Raw genomic sequence first — 26,395 nt, 5'->3', positions numbered from 1 at the left:
AAATTAGAATGTCATATCATGAGGGGTTTCAACTTTCGATAAATTATTCGGTATGACTGCTTTTTAAATCAACATGCTGGAGAGGCAACAAAAGAAAACAACATTCTTGACCTGATTATCATCAGTGATTCACCATGTATTAAGAGTCTTTGAAAAGAGGAACCTCTAGGTAGTAGTGATCAAAGACGGTCGCAAGTTCGAGCTAAAAGAGCTATAGCCCAAACCCTTTAATCATAATAATAATGTGATCATAATAATGTGAATTTTTTACCGTTGCATGATGATTAAAGCATAATGATTCCCTGGAATACTATGTTCCAGGGAATCATTATGCTTTTGTTTTTGTTTTGATTTTGTTTTCACAAAGGGGATTATATGGGCGAAGATGTTCTTTAATCTCATTACAGTTGGACACCCTCATGTTAACATAAAATGTAACTGCCAAATGGAATGTATTTATATGAAGTGTCAGGTATTGTTCAAGATTAGATGAACCGAGGAGCTTAGTGGCAGAAAAAAAGTGAACGAAATGATTATAAACTGAAGGAGATACAGACTCCTAAAATAAGAAAAGCACTATTGTTTAATCAGGTTATTCATGAAATATGCAGATTTGCAGCAATATTTGGCTAAACGGTAAAGGAACGCTTCAACGAAGTCTTTGAATGCTGGAAGGAAAGGGATGAATCAATTGGTCCACTGAATATAAGTGGCATATGAAAATTAATGATAAACCAAAACATTTTACATCTACTGTGTACATTCACAAAGAGTAGTTTTTAGAGACAGAATTGAAGTCCATCTAATATAGATTATCTGCTCTAGTAGCAAAGTGACTATAATCACTGTCCTCTCCACGCCAGGTGGAAATGACCTGAGCGAACCCTGTCAATGAAGCGAAGAATTTTTATGGGCTTTTTCCACAACGTGGCTGAGTTAGTGGGTCTCAGGCGAGAGTGGAATGGTTTAATTTACAGGAAACCCAGGTATTTCTTCCAGTAAAACAGCAAATTTACAGTCATATATACCCCAATGTATGGCCTAAATTGCTGATGAACCTAAAATCCTATAATAACAACTTCCCACACCGGGAGGGAAAGGCCCGGGTTCGAATACTAGCAATGACCCGGGAACTTGCATGGCGCTCTCGGGGGAAGCAAAGTTGGTAGAATCGCCGTCCTCCCCACAGTGGATGGAAAAGACCTGAGTTAGAGTCCCGTCGATGACGATACGAATTTTTATTGGCCTTTTTTCACAACGTGGCTGAGTTAGTCGGTCTCATGCGAGGGTAGCATGGTTTTTCGTTCTGGAAACTGTGGTTTTACATCCACAAGCAGAAAATCGACCACAGAACACGTTAAATTCAACAAAGAATATGGACTGAGCAATATGCTCCTAAAACCCAACAACAACAACAACTTGTATTGTTTTGTTGTTTTTTTTCACTCCGTGGCTGAGTTAGTATCGCAGGTGCAGATAGCAAGGTTTCTCAAGAAACTCAGCTGTTTCATCCGTCAAAAGAGGCAAATATACCAGAGAACGCATGTACTTTATGGGCATAATACAAATTTTGTATATGTGGGCATATAAGTTAGTTCTCAAGTGACCTTAACGTGACAGTTTTTTTTTTTTTTTTTTTTTTCATCTACTACAGTTTGGGAATTTACTTTATTTCAGAAAATTAGGCAGAAGATGAATTTCGGCAGCTAAAAGTAAACAATTCACGTGCAACCTCTCCGATTATATTAAGGAATAAACCGTAAAAGAATCGGTTAAAACTTTAATAACGAGTGTATCCTTGGATTGAGCAGGGTCAGTGTCAATGTCAGTGTACATAAGCTTTTGCGGATCGATTTGCCGCTGAGTTGTCTAGGTTCGCAAGAGCCAAAACCGGCCGATTGTATGTAGCATTTTATGTGCAATTGGCGTTTCAGCAGCCAGGGGTGATGAACACCAAGTCAGTCACCAACGGAATTGAGAAGGATGATTCTTCACCTTCTGAAAACTTGTTCTATTCACAAGGACGGTTCAAGGATGAAGTGGTTAAGTACAGACCAATAAGTGTAACCGGGCTTAAGTTTAAGTAAATAAGTAAATTTGTACAAAAATGATTAAATCAATAGTTAAAGAAGTGTTTCAAAATCATCTTGACAAGAGTAAAGCCATGATATGGGCTTGGCACACCCAGGGTTCTGAGCTGGATATCATCGTTCTCCTCTTTCTTGGAGATTCTACTTCTCTCTCTCTCTCTCTCTCTCTCTCTCTCTCAGGGTAACTCGGAAATTTATTTTAGCTGGTGCAGCATAAGCCTCAGACTTCTATGCACTGTATGGGTACTACTACTACTACTACTAATAATAATAATAATAATAATAATAATAATGAGGCAAACACAGTATGGGCGTTTCTTAAAGGGAAATCATTTGATGCTAATGCTAAGATAATGAATTTTTTTTTTTTTTTTGTAATGCTTTTTAAAAATTATATTTACTAAACAAAACTTATTTATAAATTATTTATAAATGGAAAGTTAAAATATGAGATAATTGGCATTTGTATGCATGGTGAGTTTTGTTTGGTGATGTCATTATATTTTGATTCCCTCTAGTTAAATTAGAAATTTATTTGACTACCAAAATATTGTGGTAAGTGTATAATCACTCATCTATCTTAGTTTACTTTCATCATTGCATCTTGTTTCTCAGCAGTATGGTTTGCAGCTTTCTCCATCATATTCCAATGTTTGATTTTTTTAGAGTGGTGGTTCTCAAACTTATTTATCACCGTGCTGATGAGTGCTCTGATAAATAAGTTTTTTGTCTGAGATGACTAAATAAGGTCAGAAGAGTTTCAAAGTAGAGAGACTACAATAACATCACTGTATTTAGTAGTCATGTGAGCTTAAACTACAGTCATTCTAATGCATCCATTTCTGTATCCTTTGGACTTGACTACTCAGCTATAGCAGCCCAAAGGATTCATGCAACATATTTCCAGGTGTTCACTACCATTGATTTGACAGTGCTGGACGTGTGCAAAAATGCTTTACATTTTATAATCTTCTATTCTGTGTAAATTTCTGGTAATAATTAATTAGCACATAAATAAAAAAGTATTTTGTTGATACTACAGGATGCCACATAAGAATCAAAGGAGTCTACAATCGATTTCAAGCATTTTATCACATGAAAATTGGTCAGGCCTAATTGCTCTTATTTTAATTTTGATGAAGTAGAATTACTTAAACTTTCACTTACAAAGAAGTTAAAAACTTACAATTGTACGGTATTGTTAAACTGAATTGGATGAGGAATTTTATATTTTTTTTAGCATTAAGGAAAACCGCATTTGTTTATTATCCTTTAATAGTGTGGCAGTGCCAAAGAGACGATGTTAAAAGATATTTTAAGATATTTCAGTTCAGTATCAATTTGTTTTGTTTTTCTCTTTATAAAAATATTCACTTTCTTGTGTTTTTGTGATTGTAATACCTGCCTTCCCTTCCCGTAATATGTTGTGTGTCCAGTAGAGATAAAAGTTTGAGAACCACTGTCTTTAATTCACCAATCATTCTTCTGAGAAGTTACTATGATGGTGTTACAGAGGAACCAGATGCAAAGAACAATTTCACATCATATAAATATATGTATACACTGATGTGCAAAGCTTAAGGACCAACACTATTTCTAAAGGTTACAATCACAAAATCTTTACTTAAGGTACTCTTTACTGATGAGAGTAGATTAGGTCTCAGCAGCGATTCTGGATGTCAGCTAATCTGGCAAGAGGTTGGCGCACGGTATCACCCCGCAAAAATCACTGAAAGGGATCGATATGGCGGTCGAGGTGTTCTCGTCTGGCGTGGCGTTATCTTGGATGGACGTACACATCTCCAGATACTGGAAGGCGGTACTGTAACCAGTGTACGCTACTGTACTGAGGTAATTCTTTCCCATGTGCGTCTGTTCCGAGGTGCCATTGGCCCCGAGTTCGGGTTTATGGATGATAACGCAACACTTCATCGCACTGCAGCTGTAATATGCTTTTGGAAAGTGAGAACATTGTTCGTATGGATTGGCCTGCCCTTTCTTCCGATCTAAATCCCATGGAACATATATGGGACGCTCTGGGGAGACGCCTAGCGGCACGTCCACACCCACCAGAAAAGGTTCACCAGCTGAAGATGGCGCTGACAGAGGAATGGACGATGTTACCGCAAGAACCTATCAACAACGTTGTTCTAAGTACGGACAGGCTGTGCAAAGCCAAGCCTGCATCAACATTAAGGGTGGCCATATCTCCTACTGAGGACCACCTCTTTCCTTTGTTCCATCTTTGGCAGTGATGCATCTGTATCATGGCAGCCAGTGCTATTTTGCCATTTTTGAATAAAATCCCTCTGTATCGTTTTGTTTCCGGTGTTGCGGAGTTGTTTCTTTCATCATTTCTGTACCTCACAAAGTTTCTTTGGTATGCTTTTCCCATATCCAAGCCACTCCTATGAGAAGCTACAGGTAAAAACCTGACTGGTCTTTAAATTTTGCACACCAGTGTACAAGAGGAAAAGAATGGGAGAAAGAACTGAGCCTTGGGAAACACCAGCATTACTGAAGAAGTTAGAAAAGAGGGAGACATCTACTATCACCCTCAGTGAGCAGTTAGAGAGAAAACTGTATACCCAATTAGAAAAAAACAGTTGCCAAACCAAAAGATGGAAACTTACTTAGAAGACCTTTGTAGAAGAATAAGGCGCCTCCGCAGCCAGGTGGGAAAGAGCAGTAGTGCGTAGCACACGCTTCTTGATTAGGCCGGGGTTCGAGCCCGTCACCACCAAATACGGAGGATGCGGAAAGGTCAGGGAGTGACCACCGCATATCCCCGGAGCAATATGGCCTTAGTTGCTAATGCCCCTAAAAAAAAAAAAAAAAACCAAACCAAATCAAAGTAGAAGAATAAGAGAAATTTACCTCAATATGATAAGTGGAACACTTCTGCGTGATACTCTCCAGAAATTTTGGAGAGTATTATAGGAAGTTCTACGTATCATATTGAGATAAATTTCTCTTATTCGTCTACAAATATTGAAATTGGCGTAGAATGTATTCATCACAGCTGTGGTTTATACAATAGTGTTAGAAACTTTCGTGCCAAATTCGATCAAAAGCCATTGAAATGTCAAGATTGTGTCTAGTTTGATGAAACTCAACTGCTTGAGTTTCACCAAAATTTTCCATTGAATTTGTCCATAGATGGGTTACATAAGTCAGAATATCACCAGTGGATCGACACTGAGGGAATCCATACTGGCGATTGTTGATCACATGGAAGGTTTCTAGATAGTTTAAGAGTTGTCAGCTATGGAAAGTGTTTTTTTTTTGGCTGATACTGTGTTAGTTTCCTTGTATCATTTGCCACGACTAATGCTAAGAGTTGAAGTAAGTGCAACGGAACGATAATTGGATGGGATGGATTTGTCCCCCATTTTAGAAATTGGCTGGAAATCAGCAAATTTCCAAGCAGAGATAAAAACACCTTTGGAATAAATAAGAGAAAAAATACCATTAGGACTTGGAGCATTCTTAGCATCAAAATTCTTCTGACATTCTTTTGACAGGAGACCACAGAAGACATTATTATTATTATTATTAGCAAATGGTGCAAGGAAGCCTGAAGTTTATGCTGCACTAGCTAAAAAAAAAAATCTGAATTACTCTCAGAGAGACAGCAAGAATGAGAAGTAGAAGGGAATCTCATTGAATGGAGTGTACTGGGAATGGTGGAAGGTAGTTTACGAAGATCATTAATACAAGAGTTGAAAGATATAGTGGATGCTAGCAGGTCAGCTTTATTTTTCGCTGAAGAATAATAGAATTATTTGGTTTTGAGAGAGAGGTTGGAACAGACAATGTTGTGTCCAATAGCTTTGGCAAGTTTATAAGGTACCAATAACTTAGTAACTTGCCAAATAACCAATAACGGCCAATAACTTTGGCAAATTGATAAGTTACTCTGGAGTTACTCCTCCCCATGTGCAGCGCCTTGCATTTGCCAATGTTAAACTACCATTTCTCAGCCCATTGACCCAATTTTCCTAGATCTTGTTGCAGTAGCTCTGATGACTGTCGTTCACCTCCCTACCAACCTTTGAATCATATGCAAACTTAGACATTAAGCCTGATGTACCTTCATCAATATCATTAATAAATATTGAAAACATCGATGGACCCAGCACTGAAACACAGCAGCAGCCGAAATGCGTTCAGTTTGCTTACAGTCACTGATGGAGCTTCTGATATGTCTCAGTCGGGGATGTAGGAGCCTTATGGCCGTACAATATTAATCTAATACTGCTCCTGATGAATTACACCTACAGCTCTCCACTTAAAATGGGAATCTCACCATCAGAATGTGACGCTGGGAATAATAGTGGTAGTAAAATATCAAGTGTAAAAAAAAAGTAAAGTGCAGCCATTATCAACCCACTGCAGGATGGAAGCATCCTCAAAAATTCATGCTGAGGGAAATGGACCATAATCTACCACGCTGGTCCAGTGCGGGTCCATGTCAAACATCATATTCTTTGCGATGGGTCCCTCACTGAAATTCTCTCACATATTGTAGTGTCAGCTACACTAATGCGATTCGTTTTAGAGAATCCCTGGGGGATCCCAAGGAGAGGAGAAGAAGAGAGTAGAGGAGATAGTGTGAGGAGTGAAGAAAACCACGAGTTTCGACACAGAAATCCAGGGAGTCCCACCCTAAGCAAGATTCGCCTTCTGATGAGACAGCGTTGAGAGTCGTTTAACTGACGGAAGAATCGAGAATCGCTCGCTGATTGGGACAGCGCCCATCATAAGAAATGGATGAAAATGTATTTCATGAGTATGAAAGCCAAGTTCTGTGAGAATAATAATAATAAAATAGTTTCTTTCTATTAGATTATAGCATTTGCATGTTAAGTGTAAAACGCATAAATATGTCTTAAGATTTCATGTTTGTATTAATCAAAAACCTTAGATATAGAGTTCATATATAAAAGCGTTTGCATTAAAGCTAATGTCGTGACGGAAACCTAACTGATAACCATATTAATGATTAAATTAATGGTAACTACCTGTATGTAATATGGACACGTAACGGGAAGAGTTTACATTTTCAATGATTTGTGTTTCTCAATATTTTGTGAAGCTAGTATATACTGCGTTTCTTATATTTAGTATTCTTGTAATTTAGTAAATACGACAAAGGATTAGATGGCTAATGGGATTAAGTAAGGAATAATGATAATTATTTTGGAGGAGAGTATTAGAGTATAGACACAAAGGGATTATTACTATCATAGATTACTTTCATATCTTACACTCATGAAGTGTCGTATTATGTTTATGTTAAGTATGTTGAAAATGTAGAATATGTACACCGATGAGCCAAAACGTTATGACCAGATCGAAACAACTGCAGGTGAACCACGGCCCGTGCGCGGGTCGGGACACGGTATAAAAAACACCCGATACTGAGCTCCGTTAATCAGTGTTACTCTTGTTCTTCAGGTGCGAAAGGCAGAGGACTTAAACGAGTTTGACAAAGACCAAATTGTAATGGCCAGACGACTCGGTCAGAGCATATTTGAAGCAGCATGACTTGTGGGATGCTCACGGTCAGCCGTGGTTAGTACCTACCGAAAGTGGTCTGAGGAAGGGAACCCACGAACTGCCGGCTAGGTGTTGAATGACCACAGTTCATCTATGCTTGAGGTGAGCGAAGACTCTCCCGGATGATACGTGGCAACAGAAGGGCTACTGTGGCGGAACTCGCCGCCGATAATTGGAATGCTGGAGACAGGAGTAATTTGTCACAACACACAGTACATCGAACCCTGCTGAAAATGGGACTGCGTAGTCGCAGGCAGCCCCGGTTGCCCATGCTAACCACGGTTCATCAGCGACAGCGCCTACAATGGGCACACGAGCATCGAAACTGGACTTTGGGTGATTGGAAGAAGGTCGTCTGGTCCGATGAATCACGTTTCCTGTAGCACCGTGTGAACGGCCGGGTACGTGTGCATCATTTACCTGGGGAAGTGATGCCGCCTGGATGCACCGTGGGACGAAACCAAACCGGTAGTGGCAGTGTCATGCTTTGGGCGATGTTCTGCTGGGACACCCTGTGTCCAGTCATCCATGTACCGGGCACTCTGATGTCTACCACCTATCTAAATATCATTATTATTATTTTTTTTATTTCGTATGATGTGATCAATACACGAAGGAACCAGTTTATTCTTGCTTCCTTCGTGTATCGTGGCCGGGATATCCAACCAACCGGTTGGTTCGGCACCATCGTGATATCCAGCCCGAGGCGGGAATCGAACCCGCGACCTTTGGGTTGCTAGGCAGGCACTTTACCTACCCGGCTAGCCCGGTCGGCCTAAATATCATTGCTGACCAGGTACACCCTTTCATGGCAACGGTCTTCTCCTCTGGCGGTGCCGCTTTTCAGCAGGATAATGCGCCATGCAACACTGTCCAGATTGTTCGAGACTGGTTCGCGGAACATGAGGAAGACTTCCAGGTATTGCCCTGGACTCCAAATTCTCCAGACATCAATCCCATCGAGAATCTGTGGTTTGTGTTGGAAGAGAAACTCCGATCTGAGACGTTTCAACCATGAACCTTACAGCAGTTAAAAGGATCTGCTGGTTGCGTGTTGATACCAGATATCACAATACACATTTAGAAATATTGTAGGATCGATGCCTCGCCGGGTACGAGCTATTTTGGCTGCACGTGAAGGATCAATATCATATTAGGTAGGTGGTCATAATGTTTTGGCTCATCGGTTTGATTTGATTTGATTTGGTAGTTGTTGGCGCATCGGCTTCTGTAGCCATATTGCACCTCCCAAGGTTTTTGCAGTACTTTGATCCAAGCCCGAGGCGGGAATCGAACCCGCGACCTTTGGGTTGCTAGGCAGGTACTTTACCCACTCGGCTAGCCCGGTCGGCCAAAGCTCATCGGTGTATGTTCTCTCTATTAATAAATGATGTTATGTTTTCTTAAAGATGTTTCTCTTTTTCTGCCAAAATCTCTCATACAATCAGAAAGCAATAGAGTTGGTTTTTGCGGCATTGAATAAATTATTTAGATAATTACTCCATGTTAATCACAACGAGGGTTCGAAGCTGCAATATTCGGGTCTCGAAAATCCTCCTGAGTATCGAGAGCCTACAGACATTTTTGTCCTATAAAACCACTAGATAATTATAAGAGCGTAATGCTAACATGGTGCTAAAGATGATTACAAGGAGCGGAACTGTTGCCAGATAGTACCACTACATTAACGTGTTAGGGTTATGTAGGAATAGAAAAGCCAAAAATGCCACAACTACACTAAGAGGAAAAAGTATTAGTTACATCTAGACAGGGTCTATCTGGCCACACCCTGGACACCAAACGTCAATGCTCCTTTAAGTAAATGATGGCATACCACGATCAGGCTAAGAAAAATTCATTAAACAGAAATTTAGTAATAAAGAAATATGACCTTTTCCAAAATGAAAAATACTGTAATTCAACATCCAGAAATATAATCAAAGATGGGAAATAAATCAGAAATAAGTGGAAATTAATAAATTTTATAACATTTGAAAACAATTTATTAATACATACTTATTAACAGGGATGGGCTGTCCCAAGGGCACACTGCACCTGGGCACCAACATTCAAAGACCATCTGAAAATCTGTAACTTACATACACATATGAAGAAAATTTTAAAGGGGGTGCGAAATTTCAATTGGCACCCGGGCGCCACATGCCCTAGGAACATGCTTATTAAGAAATGACTACTCACATTATGCACACTTTTAGGAATTGTTTCTTAAAATAAAATGGTTATAAAATATTTCGTTATTTTTTATTGTACACTGGATTTTACTGTACATCGTTCATGAAAATGTGCTGAAAATATTTTCAGCACATTTTCTTCACATTGAAGGCCGTGACGCAAAGTTTAAAATTCTGTCAATATTTGATGCTTGGTAGGTTTAGTATTGCCCTCATTTTCATCTAACTCATTGCTGATATTGTCACTAGGTCTTTGAATACTCTCCAAAGTAGGGGCATTCCTAGGGTATGTGGTGCCCGGGTTCCAATCGCAATTTGGCAAATGGGTGCCAATTGAAATTTGGCATCCCCTTTAAAATTTTCTTCATATGCATATGTAAGTTTCCAGTTTCCAGTTTTCTTGAACGTTGGTCCCTTTCACCCTCGGATCGGCCAATCTTTGCTCCAAAATGTTGGAGATATTCAGTTATTCAGCTACTATGACATCATTATCAACTCTTAAAAATTCGTCAAGAACAATTTCTCCACTGGTCAAACCTCTTGCTCGGAGTTCTTTCCAAGATTGTTCAATATCCACTAGTGGTTCATGCCTTTCATCGCTGTTAATTGGCATTTTAGCAAAACAATTCTTAATTTGTTGTTTCCGCCATATCTTGACTCCCCACTTTCGCCAACTCTGATATGCACATCCGAAAATCTATAAGAGAATTTATAGGTTGGTTAGTTTCTATTGTTTATTATTATTTATTATACTCATTAGCTATATGGTGCAAGGAAGCCTAAGACTTTTGTTGCACCAGCCAAAAAAAAAAAAAAAAAAATCCTGAGTTAATTCCTGAGAAAGAGAGAAGGAAATCACCAAGAAAGAGAATGATGATATCTAGCTCAGGACCCTGGATGTGCCAATCCCATACTCACCAGATGTCAGCCCCTGAGGTTATTTCTCAGTATGCACCTTCGGTAATGCATTTTAAAAATTTTGATGCCTTGATTGCAGTTTAGACGAGGTGTTTGGAGGGAAGAAAACAAGCTTGATAACTAAGTTCCGAAATTACCGAGTAGTGGGCAGAGCAGTTGTCGACAACTAACACAATTTTTTTTGTTTTCTTCCATCATCTTTCTATCGAAATTTAAAATCCACTCTTCAGAAATTTAACATGTCATCCGAGATTTTTGTTGTAGTCCAACTCTTGACTTTACTCCTTTGAAACATTGGGAGTGTTTACTTTTGCCTATTATTAAAAACTTCAGTTTTTCATTATCAGCCATATTTACACCAAGACTACAATTCTCTCCTTACTATTTTACCACCTTTAAATGTCAGTGACTTGTTCGTCAAACATTTGAAAAATAGACCTGTTTCGTCTACACTGAATGTCTTTGGGCTCGTAGTTCTCCATAATTTTTTTCAAAATGTCTCTTTCAATGGGTACAGTTTCAATTGCAACTTCACTTTCACCAGAAAACTTTTTCAAGCCATGGCACTTTTTAAATTAGTCCAGCCAACCGGAACTGGCTTGGAACGTTTTAAGCCCCCAAAAAAGATGCATACCCCATAGTCTTTTCTTTTATTAATGGCCCTGATATCGACATGTTTTGGTCTCGAATCAACTTCGGCTTCATCTACATCTTTATACAGGCATAATTTCGCATGCTTCCGACCGAGTCCCGTTTCCTCAAATAGTTTGAGAATCGAAAGACGGTTTTTCAGAATGCTTGATACACTACTGGAAGGGTTGCCAAGTTTTAGGGGTTTTTTTTTATGCCTCAATCTACACAAATATGCCTTAATCTTTGCAATGGCTGTAGATACACAGAGAGCAGTTGACCAGCATGACATCTCGACACAGTAGAGATTTCGATTGTATAGGTTTTATGGCACCACTATAATGTTTGTGGAATGTTTTGGTTCTCAGTTCTTGCTCTTAAGACGGTAAATCTTAATCCTTTTAGCTATTAATTCGTGCTTTCTGCAGCATCAGCTCTATTGACCAGAAGGCCAAAATGGATGTCAGATGAACTAATGAGGCATATGGCAGAGAAGAAAAATGCATGGGATACTTACAAATTAACACATGACACAGAAGCCTATGATAGATACAAGTTGATATGCAACCAAGTTACAAAGGAGGTTAGGCAGATTACGAGAAATCCTTGGCAAGGGATGCAAAGAAAAACAGCAAAGAGCTCTTTACTTATGTTAACTCTAGAAGGAAGGGGATGAATCAGATTGGTCCACTTGATATTGATGGGTCAACTGTTGATGATCCTGCTCAGGTAGCTAACAAACTAAATGAATATTTTGCATCGACATTCACACATGAGGAGTTATTCAGCAAGGGGAATGCCAGAGGTGTATTCAACTGTAGCAGTAAGCTACAGAATCTTGAAATAACTGGGAGTAAAGTGGAGGAGAAACTGTTGAAGATAAACACAAGAAAGGCATCCGGGGTGGATGGGATCTATCCAGTTATATTAAAGGAGGCAGCAAAGGAAGTAAGCAAACCCTTAGCCATAATTATGAGAGCTTCCTTGGACTCAGGGGAGGTACCCATAGGCTGGAAATGTGCAAATGTGACCCCAATTCACAAAGGAGGATCAAAGGCTAACACAAGTAATTATAGACCTGTGAGTTTAACTTCTGTTCCAGGAAAATTAATGGAGGCACTAGTTAAAGAAGCACTGGAGGACCATTTAGACAAGACTTCAGTTATAGCTCAGACACAGCATGGTTTTGTTAAGGGGAAGTCTTGCCTGACCAACTTGATTGGATATTATGATGCAGTCACAAAAGAACTGGATGCAGGGAATAACTTTGATATTATATACTTGGATCTTAGAAAGGCTTTTGATACTGTTGCAAATGGAAGACTGCTACACAAATTGGAGCAGTGTGACATTGGAGGCAAATTGCTGCTATGGATAAAGGGGGTGGTTGAGAGGGAGAAGACAGAGAGTGGTAATCAATGGACACTGCTCATCGTGGACTAATGTTATTAGTGGAGTCGCTCAGGGCTCAGTGTTGGGTCCATTATTGTTTTCTGTATTTATAAATGATATTGATGATGGTATATCAAGCTTAATGTCCAAGTTTGCAGATGATACAAAGGTTGGCAGGGTTGTCAAGGACACTACTGACACTATGCTGCTGCAACAGGATCTGGAAAGGTTGAGCAGATGGGCTGAGAGGTGACAAATGAAGTTTAACATTGACAAATGTAAAGTACTACACATGGGAAACAGCAACCCCAGAACAATTTATCAACTCTGTGGTACTACACTGACAGTGGTAGAGAATGAAAGGGACTTGGGGGTGGTTGTGCAGGCAGATATGAAGTTCTCTGAGCAGTGCAGTCGGGCTGCAAGAGTAGCTCATGGAGTATTGTCAATGATATACAGGAATTTTTCCAGCAGGGATAAGGAGGTGATTATTCCATTGTATAAGGCAATGGTCAGGCCACACCTAGAGTACTGTATACAGGTCTGGAGGCCTCATTTCAAGAAGGATGTAGAGCTGCTGGAACGAGTACAGAGAAGTGCAACAAGATTAGTGAATGGAACAAAGGGGTGCTCTTACGAAGAAAGGCTTAAGTTTTGCAAATTACAGTGTCTGGAGACTAGGCACCAGCGAGGTGATCTGATAGAGGTGTATAAATCCTTGAATGGTTTAAGCATGCTCAATGCTGATGGGATTCTTCCTCTAGCTCAGAAAAATCACCTGAGAGGGCATAAATTCAAATTGAGAAAAGACAGATGTAGGATAGACGTGAGGAAATTTGCCTTTAGCCAGCGGGTGGTTGGTTGGGGGAACAGACTTCCATCCCTTGTGGCGGAGGTTGATAGCCTAAATAAGTTTAAGGCTCAGCTGGACAGGTATTTGGAACGAACAGAGGGGTGAAGTGGAAGTGGGTTTTTTTTTTTTTTTTTTTTGGCTGATGCTGCATAAGCTTGCTTTCTTGCATCAAATGTCTCTACTAATGCTAAGTGCAAAAAATGCATACCAGGGTTTCTCGAAATTAGTTCGTTATATGGAAATTTTCTCCATTAAACAAACTATTTTCAATAGTGACTAATGGAAAATCAAAAAATATTTGCTATATGGAAGTTCGTCAAAGAGAGGTCCTACTGCATATCACATTAGAATTTGTAATTGCATCGTTAGAATTAATGTTACAATTACAAATATACGATTCTAAAGTATTAGGTTTGAATTACCGTTACAACAGAAAACAGATATTAAATTGGGTACATCTTAGGTAAACATAAGGAGATTAAATTCTTATCTGCTGACAGACTCCTCTTGCCAATGCACCCAGGCAAGAGGTGCTGCCAGAAGTTAATTTATAGTTGAAGGGCCAGCGCTCAGGAGACCATGTGTGGCCTGCCATGTTGCATTTTTTGTCTGGACAGAAACAGTATTTTCTATAATAATCTGCCATGTCATCAGCCCACACTGGTCTGGCTCAGTGAAGATATTACTCATTTTAATTTGCTGACCTCGATTGCATGTCTGTGCAGATAGCGGTGGTATCATCACCATTCTCTCTACACTAGATAGAAAATGCTGGGCTCAAATCCCGTCGATGACGAGAGAAACTTTTATGCGCTTTTTTTCACTCCGTGGCCAAGTTAGTCAATCTCAGGCACAGATAGCAAAGGAAGGTTTCATCCAATAAAGTAGGCAAACCAACCAGAGAAAATGCACAATTTACAGACAATACACATGGGTAGCTAAAAATTACTTTCCAGATGACCCTAATATAGCTTTTTTTTTAAACGTCAATCGAATTGAACATCTGTGGGATGTTTGGGAACAGTGAGGCATATAATCACGCAATCATCGGTTTCAACACTGGCAAGCCTTGCCAACAGCATGCCTGCAGATCCTCATGGTCACCTTCAGACACCTAGGCAAATAGTAGCTGTTATCCGTGCAAGCATTGACCCAACACTGTAGTAGGTAGGTGGTTATAATTCAGTGATCACCAAGTGTATAATGTCTGTAAACTGTGTATGTTTGATTTGCCAGATGAAAAGTTTCCTGGAGGGAAACCACGCTACCCTTGCTTGAGACCAACCAATCCAGCCATGCTGAGAAAGACCCATATAAATTTGTTATTTACAGGATTCAAACTCTGGTTTTTTTTCCACTTGGTGTGAGGACAACAGTGATGATAATACCAAGTCTGCTCCTCAAACCAAGATTGGGTAATCTAGCTGTATACTGAATCAATCTTGAAAGATGGCATTGTTTATGGGAAATGCTTGCACCATGGGATGAACCTAGTCACTGAGAATATCAAGGTAATCAGTGGCTGTAATTAACCAGTTCAGGAAGTATGACTAAGGAATAGTTATTTCTGCCCAAACCACTTTGTCCTCCATTTGTCCATTGGCACAAAACAGTCAGGATGATACTCTTCCTTTGGTATTTGTCAAACTGTACCCCAATATTATGAATGATTCCTGTCATTGTAGGGTTTTTGTAAATTGAGTCTTCTTTGCTGGAAGGAAAACACCATTTTTGGGAGGGGGGGGGGGAAAGGCATCCTCTCCTTACCTGAATTCAACTAACTCAGCCACATTATGAAAAACTACTATAATTTCTCAGATCTATGATGAGCTTAGAACTCATGTCAAGTGTGTGCTTACATCACTGCATCCTCTTTCTAGCATTACTAACAGTAACAAGTGGCTTGGCAACAGCTGCTCTGCAATGAAGTTTTCACTGAACTGGATTTCTGAGGTTCACATTAAGTCCTGCAGTTATTTTTTGGGGCAGTAGTGTTTTCAGGCTGCAATCTTTTTCAGTGTCTGGCAGTCTGCTTCTCTCTGACAGCTTTGATTTTGTTACAATTCATTGGACATATTAAACAAATCAGCAGATTGTTATCAGTGCCACCACTAAACATGCAACAATTTGACCTATTTAGAATTCAGGCAAGTTGGCTTTCTTCACATTTTTTTAAAATCTACCTCTAAACATTGGCATTTGTCCTTTCTTTACAGTATTGCCTTTTCAAAACAGAAAAAAAAAAAAAAAAAAACACACACACTGCATGTTCATGTGTCATACATCCCCAAAACTACTCTCACAGGTGAATCCATTATTTGTCTACATGCTGTATACAGTTTTACAAGTTTATACTATTACTTCTTTGACCCTTTTCAGGTCACTCCTATGTGGACATACTTTGAATACAGTATACGGGTTAGTACAGAGCTTGGCAAGCCTTGTATGGGACCTGATTGATTCTACAATGAAGGCAAAATTTTCAGTTTTAAATGATTCCAGAAGGAGCCATAAATTAAAATTATGACACGAGAGTGTAAACTGGAACAGTATGGCCTATCTGTCCTTAAATGATTGGCAGCCACCAAGATTGACTGGAGATAAGTAATGGCCTCAATAATTTGCTCTAGTATTGTACTACTTTCACACAGTCTGTCCAAAGGTTAATTGGCCATTTGTTTAAATGAAACTGATATGACAGCCCATTTCAAGACTTGCCAAATCACAGGTAGTCTAGTGACATGCAGACAAAACAGTTGTCAAAGTTGTAATATGGTTAAAGCTATCTATTGAAAGTAGTCCAACACCATGGAAAAGAGTTACAAATACAAGGTTATTCTTTTGTGAAAGTAAAGACCACATATCTCTGCAGTTGAAATCCTGCTGTCTGCAAAAACAGATGTAAGGATAAGATAATCATTATGAATGTTACAGATGTAAATTGTTAGTATTTACTATTTATTGAAATGTTCCTCTAAAAGTGCTCAACTACTAGGTACATCTCTAAATTCCAGTTCCTCCACATTCCTAATGGTTCTGGATTTTAAAGAGTACTGTGTATTTTTTGGACATTACAACTAAAGCCTGTGGCTTCTTTGTGCTATATGGTTAATAGCACAATATGAGACCAAGAAATGTGCATACACAAGTGTGTGGTAACAGTAAGAATGATCCCAAATGTATCCCTATAAAAAAAAAAAGTAAAGTGCAGCCATTATCAACCCACTGCAGGATGGAAGCCTCCTCAACAATTCAAGTTGAGGAAAATGGACCATAATCTGCCACACTGGTCCAGTGTTGGTTGGCAGATCGACCATATTCAGCAGTCAGGGGCTTGAACCCCAGTCTACTCAAAGAGTGTGTGCTACTGCACTCCTGACCACTCGGCTACAGCAAATCAATTTTTATATATGATTACTGATGTAGGAACCATAAAACTTGTATATACCCTGATTTAGTTAACTGCAAAGATAAAAACAGCAAAATCTTGCCTTTTGTCTCTAGATGAAATTTGAAGATCGGTTTTAGCATTTTTTGTGAAAGAGTATTATTATTGTTTTAGGCCCAGCAACAAAGACAAAAAATTAATTTCTGTAAATTATGTTGCATGCCCTGTTTCATCTGTATGTGAGGTAACTAGCAATCAGTCAACAAAAAAAAAAAAAAAAAAACTTTATACCCACTTGAGACTTAACTCAGCTCTACTTAAAATAAGTTCAATTCCAGTTCTTACAAATCTGTGGAATGTGAAATAACCATTGTTTATACCATGGGGCTGTTAGGCATATGAGATCCATCACACTGGACATTTGCCATAAATCATATTTATTCCAGTAGCACCTGGTCTGATGGATCCTACAGCAAAATATGTGTTGCATGTTAATCAGCAGCTCTAGGATTACTCTACTTTCCCAACTATACACTCACTGTTATCTATGGAGTAATTATGAAATTTGTCTTATTATTTCCTTACACAAGGAAATAATAAGACAAATATAATATAAGGAAATAATATATTATTTCCTAAACAAGTGAATAGGAGTTTTGTGCACTTAAAAACATTAAAGTATGGTTATGTTTATAATATATTCTCCAGAAGATTTGTTGTCAATAACACATTTTTAAATTAATTCACTTAAATTCAAAACTGCACTTATTTCAATCCATTACTATTAGTCTACCATTGGTATACAAATCAATCTCCACCACCTCAGAAATTAAAATTTGACAGAAAGAACTATTCCTTAAAGAATTTTTTGGTACATATCGGAAGTAATCAAATAAAACTATTATTGTCAAACCATGAATAACTGACATTACACACCAAATATAGCTAATCCAGATAGTTTGTCATTCTTCCTGGAAAATAATTTAGTGGCAAAAATAAAGTCCATGGACAGGAATGGCAAGCAAGCAAGCAAACAAACACACACAAAAAAAAAAAACCCACCTTTTTTTCTATGATGATAGAACCATCAGTGAAAAGTCACAGAATATGAAAAAAGTAATAATAAATAAAAATAAATGCTTAAACTGCTGTTGTTTACATTTTATTATAAGAATCCAATAGCATACAGAAGTTAACAAATAAGCATTTAGAGGCTATGCATTTTTGGTCATAATTTCATGGTAAAGAACATGTAAATTTTAACACCATACTCTTTAGCTAACTGTCCTCTGTACATATAATTTACAGTGGTCTATTGCAACTTATCTCACTAAGATGCTGCACAAACTAATCAAAATTCTAGTCAACCAAACAATCTCAAGTGCTGCAACATTTATCTGTACATTCTGCAATGCAGTGCAGGAAAAAGCTGCTTTACAAAGTATCACTTTCAAAAGATCTTTTGAAATTATAGCTGATACTCCCCCCTCCCCCCACTTCTTGGAATATACATGTTATACACTCAATGTACCAGTCTCCCTACTTCCCAAAAGGCCTAACAGGCCTGCACTGCTTAATTAGATTATAATGAAAATTCACACCAGAAGTCCACTGTCACCCACTTAAGCTAGCAAATTTGTCTTTCTCCTTAATTATAACAGTCAAGTGGATGACCAAAGAGAGGGTACACCAAGTTTTTCAAAGGAAAAATTAAAATCATTAACCCATGATCATATGATATTATTAGCATGCACAGCCATCTGGCTTTGGTTTCTGATCACTAGTAAGCTTTATCTGATCTGGAAAGTCATTATACAATTCAACTTCTGTTTCTTGGGCAAGGGCATCCTGTGCAACTTTCTGGAATGCAAGGTCAACGTTAGTAGCTTCTTTTGCACTTGTCTCGAAGAAAGGGATATTATTCTTACTTTGACACCATCCTTGGGCTCGTTTAGTAACAACCTAAAAAGCAAAAATTTTAAAATGTTATTTCTTGAAATAAATAGTCAAATTTGCAAAATTGTTTTCTGATTTTAGATTATCATATTAATGGTTTTATTTGATGTGCAGAAAATAAAGGGAGAAGGAAATGAAAAAACAAAGTGGAACTTAACCCCCTTGATTTTTTTTTTTTTCAAAGTTCCAAATAACTAATAAAATTACTATACAGCCAGCTTTTCTAATGAAGCAAATAAACTTCTATTGCATGTAGTTATACCTGCTGTATTTTTAGAAATCAAGCTTTTAATATAAGCTTACTTTTCTGTCTGAACATTTCTCAAAATAAATTGGTAAGGTGTCACATAGCATAATTGCATTACAAAATTTTTGATTTTGAGACACGTACTCTTCTTGTACAGGTTATTTTTAGTCTTCAGTGCTGATTTCACAGACATCTTAAATGTCAGATTCTACCACAGAAAATTATTGATTATGACTGAGGCACCAAATTGTCTGAGGAATAATCTTATAAAGAAAGAAGATGGTAGGCATAAAGACATTTTCTGAGTTAACTATTATATTTAATTAGAAGTGATGAGGGAAAAAGGGAAGTGGAACTTGAGATAGCCTAGCATAAGTGACAGCACCAATCCACAGGGGAATCAGGACATTACCCAAGGTTTCATTAATTACATCAATTGGCCCTTTTTTTGTGGACATTCCATAACGCAACAAGAATCCCATCAGTGATATTCCAGTTTAAATAGCATCTCTCATGCAGAACAAAGAATTGTTCTGTTGTTAAAACATGCAAATCCACTCACCTAGCCTTCCCTTTACTGAGAGCCATTTTTCTCCATCACTTCTAATTAAATATAACAGTTACTCAGAATACATGTCTCAACAGTACAGGAAAACTACAATTAAGCTAAATTAAGAAAAATTAAGCTAAGCTATAAATACAATCTAGGAAAACTACACTTCAAAAGGAAATGTGATTGTAATAATTTTATAAGGTAGTAAGTTGACAAAAAAAAAGTTAGTTCAAAATTAATCAATACAATTTCCTTCTTGAAGCAAATTTCAGCCATCTTTACAATACTCCCAGTAATCAACTGATACAACTGCCACTTAAATTGCAGTCAACCGTTCCATCTGTGTATCAACATTATGAAATGTTACTTTCACTTTCTTGCTCGCTCACTTACTCACTCATCTACCCACCACAAATATTCTGATAGTGTAAGTGAATTTGGAGTCTATTTCTGCAATGCTTGGATTTTCTTAAATAAATTAAAATAAGACTAATTTGGATACCAAATATTGTATTTTACATTTACAGCTTTGTCATGTAATAGTGACAAATTATAATACATGTTTATATGACAATCTCTTCGGTATATGAAACTTTATATTGATATAGCAAAGAAATTGTTATAAAGTCACTAGAATCTATTCTCTGACCGATTGTAATGAAATACAATAAATACACAGTATTAAAGAAAAATAAGACAATTGTTTATTGTACTAGGCCCTCTTATCTGGCATCCAAAAAAAAAAAGTCCTACTCCCAGAGACGGTCACCTTTTGCACATTACAAATGTTCTCCATGCAATGTTCCGATGGCATACTTCACAGCAAATTTTTACAGCCCAACAAGCTTTCTAGCAAGAGAAAAGTGATCCATTGAATGCTGTCAAACTTTAACCAATGGCAAGGATAACTATCTTTTAGCCTTTTCTACGTGGCTTATTACTTTGGATCACTGTTGAATTTCCAGCAATAAGTAACTTTCTAATTTTTAACAGATGTTAAGTGCAAGTCTGTTGACTTCTAATCTCTCTTGGCACAAGCACATTACAAATATTGCTTCCTCTGCATCTAAAAAACTTGGTTTTCTCTTTCGCTCTCGGCATTACTTTTCTCCCAAACAGCTGCTCACTCTGTATAAATCGCAAATCCGCCCTGCCATGGAATATTGTTCCCACATCTGGGGTGGTGCCCCCAAAACCTCTCTCAGGCTTCTTGATTCCATTCAGAAGAGGGCAGTTAGGTTAATTAATGATTCATCTCTAACAGAGTCTCTCCACTCGCTTTCTCATAGACGCACTGTTTCTGCTGCATGCCTCTTCTACAGATACTTCCATGGGCACTGTTCTTCTGAATTGGCTTCTATAATTCCCGCTCTCTCTTTCAAAACAGTCCGAACACGTGCCGCCACCAGCCAACATCCATTTACTGTCCAACTTCAAACCCACAGAACCAACTTTTCATCTTCCTCATTTATTCATTCAACTGCCATTTTCTGGAACAACCTTCCTTCATACATATTTCCTGAAAATTACAATCTACAGAAGTTCAAGTCCAATATCAACAAATATCTTCTTTCGTCTTCTCAACCTCCAACCCAAGCACGGTACTAAGTACTATAGGTTTAATACCTCTCGTGTTTGGGGTTCTCATAAAAAAAAAAAAAAAAGTCTCAACAGTGCTCACTGGCGGGCAATACAACCAAGTTTATGTGGTAATTTCAAACAGCTGTTTAGCATCAGAAAGTCATCTAAGGCTTATCCATTACTACATGATTGTAGTCACAGTGAAAAATCTGCAATTTTTATTCCTATAAAAGTGTGTGCGCGTGCGTACACACCAAAAGTTCAGAATACAAAACAACCATCTGTTAAAATTAATGGACAGGCCAGCATAGCAACTAAAGACCAATGAGCAGTTTGGTAGGGAAACTACCAAGGCACATAGTGGTATCACCGTTTATCTTTAGTTTCAGTCATTTAGCTAAGCCATAAGATATCAATCAATCAAAAATATATAGTAGGGGTGGCCAACTTAATTTGTGATGCAATCTACTTTAAATTCAAAATGTGCCGCGAGCTACCATCTCAAGAATTTCATTTAAATTCATACGTATTTAAATTTTTAATTTATACGAAGTTTGCGTTTTCATGTTATCTGCCAAGCTTTCAAAATCTGAGATATACTGTGATTAGGCCAACCGTAAAGAATCTTCGGTATGCAAGTCCCTAAGAGTAGAGTGATTCTTCACCTTTTTTGTTTCAAATATGAAAAAGCCAATTCACAAAGCTATGTGGAACTAAAACAGGAATTTAAGAGTTTACCGCATTTTTTTTATTTACATTTGGGTACTTTTCTTAGCAAACATATTTCCAAAAATCTTTTTCTGATGAATTTTAGGAAGATAGATTTTAGGAAGTATTGTTTTGCAATGTAATAATTTTGTTTTCAAGTAATATTTTCTCTATGTGAAAAATCTCAAGCGATTTTGTCAGAAATTTGTTTCACATACTAAGTTGACATTAAATGGATAAGAAATATATTGAACAATATATGAATGGATAAGAAATATATTGAACAATATTTCTTATCCATTCATTTCCTATCCAGTATTCAACTGTTTTAAACTCACTGAATATGGTTTCAAAATCATCCACAACTTCAATTTCAGAAACATATTTCTCACTATTATATTCAAAAACAGGATATTATTTTTTTCAAATGATCTTGCATATTTTGCAAAATGATTGAATTTTTTTTCTTTGAGATTCTTAGCCATTGCCAAAAATTTATATTTATATACAGAAACAGCACTAATCATGTCACCCACATTTTTATTTTTTCCTTGTAATTCCAAATTCAGATCACTTAGTTTACTGGTAAAATTTGCCAAAAAACCCAGATTGCACAACCATTCTATCTTGTAGCTGCTGATAATCATCTCCCCAAAAAAGTTTGATCAACAAATTTTGAAATCTCTGTAGAAACTTCATCGTAGAAAGTAGCATCGAAAATGCATTTAGAAAAGTCTCCTTTGAAGAGATTGTCCTCTGATAGAATTCATGATTTTGAAAGCTAAATCCATAATGCTTTTAGAATTTAATCTTTTGCTGGCTAACACTTGGTGGTGATACAGTGGCAACTCAAAAAAATAAGATTTCATCATCTTTTATGAATGACAGGCAACCCCTAATGATTTATCTTTGGTCCTTGAGGTTGTCAGACATTTTCTCAGATATGCCAGATAAGCTGTATTTGCTATCTGCGAGTCTAAAACGCTGATTGAACTGATATTTGGGTGACACTCAAGTCAAGTGGACCCAATTTTGGCAAAGTCCAGATGGTCTGTGACAGCCAAATCCTCTGCTTGCACTGTCACAATGGTGGGACTGTTAGTAATCCTGGGTATAACCTCCGTTGCACAAGCATACTGTGGGTGACCACCCAGGTGTGAACCAAGCAGGGGGTCGAGGTGTCGCACCCATACCACATGGAGGACTGCCAACCCTCTATGTTACCAGGCAACACTAGGTAGTAGATGACTCATCAACGGGTGCAATACCACCACTTTGTTTATAGGAGGCTTGAAGTGGTGGTTGTTATTTGGTTTTTTAGGAGCATTAGCAACTAAGGCCATATTGCTCCGGGATATGCGGTGGTCATTTCCCTGACCTTTCCACATCCTCCGTATTTGGTGGTGACGGGCTCGAACCCCGGTCTAATCAAGAAGCGTGTGCTACCCACTGCTGCTCCTTCCCACCTAGCTACGGAGGCACCTTTGAAGTGGTGGAACCCATGTTTAGTCTCCAGAGCTAAGTTCCGGTCAACCCTTCCACATCTCTTCCATCATGCAGTACGACTGATGATTTTTGAGGTTATGAACATCATGACAAGATCCAATCTTCCTTATATTTCGAGGGTACAGCTCTAGAACAGTGTTTGCAGGCCAGCCGGCTAGTTAGTACACTGGTTAGTACACTAGTTAGTAGTTACAAACCTATTGGTAACTCTTTAGGAGGCTTCTGCATCAGCTAGTGATATAATCTTGCTACCTCTACTCTGCCAGATAGTGACTGGAGGGAGTCTGAGTAGTGTGTATGTGGGGGGGGGGACATTTGAGGACACGTTATGTCAAGGGTCTCAAATATATTCTTACCATGTGTACGCCATATCCAAAAATTTCATTACTTCATACAGCATGTCCCCACACACCTTTTCTTACCATTGAATACACCATGAAATGTCAAACTAATAGAGTAAGCTTATCTCCAAAAAGATCTAAACCTCCCAAACACTTCCTAGTTGATTTCACAAATTTACATGGTCTCAATTCTAGTCTCAATGATTTCCATTTCCACTTGCAGTCTGCCAAACCCCATGTACTTTTTCTGACTGAATCTCAGTTGATTCAACTACTGCTCATCTCAGTTGCCCAAATTATTTGCTGTATGATTCCTTTTGCCTGAAAGGTGGTACTTGTGCATATGTCTGTTCCAATATTCCCTGTCAGACTTGGTAATTTGGGATCTCCTCTTTTCGATCTTCTCAGGCTTAAAATCTCTCTACCTCATTGTGTCAAATTCATCTGTTGTCTCTACCGTTCTCCAAACTCCATTAATCACTTGGAGCTCAGACTTCCTCCCTTTGCAACTTGAATTCCTCCAGTTCAACTTTCCTAACAGTGAGGTAATTTTCCTTTGTGATTTTAATGTTCACAACTCCATCTAGCTTTCGCTTTCTAGTCACACCGACCCGGCTGGTCGAAATCCTGAGGTTTATCTAATTACTAATGACCTTGTTAATTTACCTACAAGAATACCATACAGCCAACATGCTTGATCTTTTTCTCACAAACAACCCTTCTAAGTACACAGTTGAAGTGAGTGGTCATCCAGACACCCCAGATCCCAACTTGGTGATTGTCTCTTCTCCAATGGAGCCTTTATCTCATGGCTATTCCCAACCTCTTATTGTTTGGCATTACAAGAATGCAAAATGGGACGACTTGCGAGATTTCTTTTCTTCATTTCCTTTGTCGGATTACTGTTTCAAAACTTCTGATGTCAACGTTTGCTCAGATCGCGTTAGTGAAATTATTCTTGTACGATTGGAATCCTTTATACCTCACTCCACTTTAAAATCTTGTCCTTTATCCAAACCTTGGTTTTCGAATAAATGTGCTAAGGCTGTTCAAGAGAAGAACGCTGCATATCGCAATTGGCTTGTATCCTATTCTTCAGTTTCATTTTCTGCCTACATCAAAGCTCGCAACAACTGTAAAGCAGTTATTAATCAGTCCAAACTAAATTTTGAACAGGCTAAGAGTAGAAAACTTGCTTCTTGACCTAATGGTAGACAAGCATTCTGGTCTCTTTCCAAAGCTATTGGCCGCAACTTTTGCCCATCTCTGCTCCACACCTCTGTTAAAACCAGATGGTTCTGTTGTAACTTCAGCCAAGGATAAAGATGACCTGCTAGCATCCCATTTTTCTTCCCACCATGTATTAATGATCTTGGTAAAACACCTCCCACCATGCTCCATTCAATACCTCCTGCAGTCTTCCATCAAAAGTTCAATACCTCCTGTGGTCTTCGACCACAATTCTTGATGTTAAGAAAGCTCCAGGTCCCAATGGAATTTCTCCACTTGTTCTCAAAACCTGTGCTCCTAAACTTACTCCTGTTTTTTGCAACCTTTCTTCACTTTCTTATTCCAAAGGTGTTTTTCCTTCTGCTTGGAAATTTGCTCATATCCAGCCAATTCCTAAAAAGGGTGACAAATCCCTCCCATTCAATTATCACCCCATTGCAATTACTTCTACTCTTTTGAAAGTAATGGAGAAATCAATTAACTGCCAACTCTTAAAATACCTAGAAATTTTTCGTCTGATCAACAATCGCCAGTTTGGATTCCGTCAGTGTCGATCACTGGTGATATTCTGGCTTATGTTACCACTTATGAACAAATTCAATGGAAAAGATCGGGGGAAACAAAGCAGTTGCTCTTGACATCTCAAATGTTTTTGATCGTGCTTGGCATAAAGGCCTTCTAAACAAGCTTCCATCTTATGGTTTGCCAACTTTTTTTTTGTAATTGGTTATTCAGTTTTTTTCTCTGATCACTCATTGAGGGTGATGGTAGATGGCTGTCTAACTTTTCCACTAATGCTGGCATCCCCCAAGGTTCAGTTCTTTCCCCCAATCTTTTCCTCTTGTATATTAATGACCATCTTCCATTGACCGGAAATCCTATCCATAGTTTTGCTGATGACAGCACATTGCATTCCACTTTCCATTTTGAGAAACCTTGTCCTGCTCATCATCATCAGCCATTTTCAATCCACTGCAGAATGAAGGCCTCTCCAGCAACTTTCCAGTTCCTTCTGTTTTGAGCACTGGCCATCCATTTACCACCCAAAAACTCATGAATTTCATCTATCCATCTCCGCCTTTGTCTTCCAGGTTTTCTTCTAGCTCCTCTTGGGTACCATTCTGTTATTTTCTTAGTCCATCTGTCATCATGTCTTCAAGTTATGTGTCCTGCCCAAGACCATTTTAGTTCTTTAGTTTTGATAAGAATGTCCTTTACTTGAGTTTGCTGCCTAATCCAAGTGTTTCT

General features: G+C 38.3%; 1 protein-coding gene across 2 annotated transcripts in view; it reads right to left on the bottom strand.

Moving 5' to 3' along the window:
• Positions 1–18,171: 18,171 nt before the first annotated feature.
• LOC150089093 (ras-related protein rab7-like) overlaps positions 18,172–26,395 on the bottom strand; it is an 84,265-nt gene continuing 76,041 nt past the window's right edge. For both annotated transcript variants that reach the window (XM_090369811.1, XM_090369810.1), the window contains exon 5: positions 18,172–18,987. In XM_090369811.1, coding sequence (XP_090225937.1) covers positions 18,769–18,987 — 219 coding nt within the window. In that variant the 3' untranslated portion in view covers positions 18,172–18,768. The remainder of the gene's footprint in view (positions 18,988–26,395) is intronic.

This window comes from Mastigoproctus giganteus, chromosome 3 (genome assembly GCF_048544385.1).
Source record: "Mastigoproctus giganteus isolate SK-2022 chromosome 3, ASM4854438v1, whole genome shotgun sequence".
Taxonomy (NCBI): domain Eukaryota; kingdom Metazoa; phylum Arthropoda; class Arachnida; order Uropygi; family Thelyphonidae; genus Mastigoproctus; species Mastigoproctus giganteus.
Note: the sequence above shows the minus strand (reverse complement) of the source record. Positions and strands in the feature narration are given on the sequence as shown.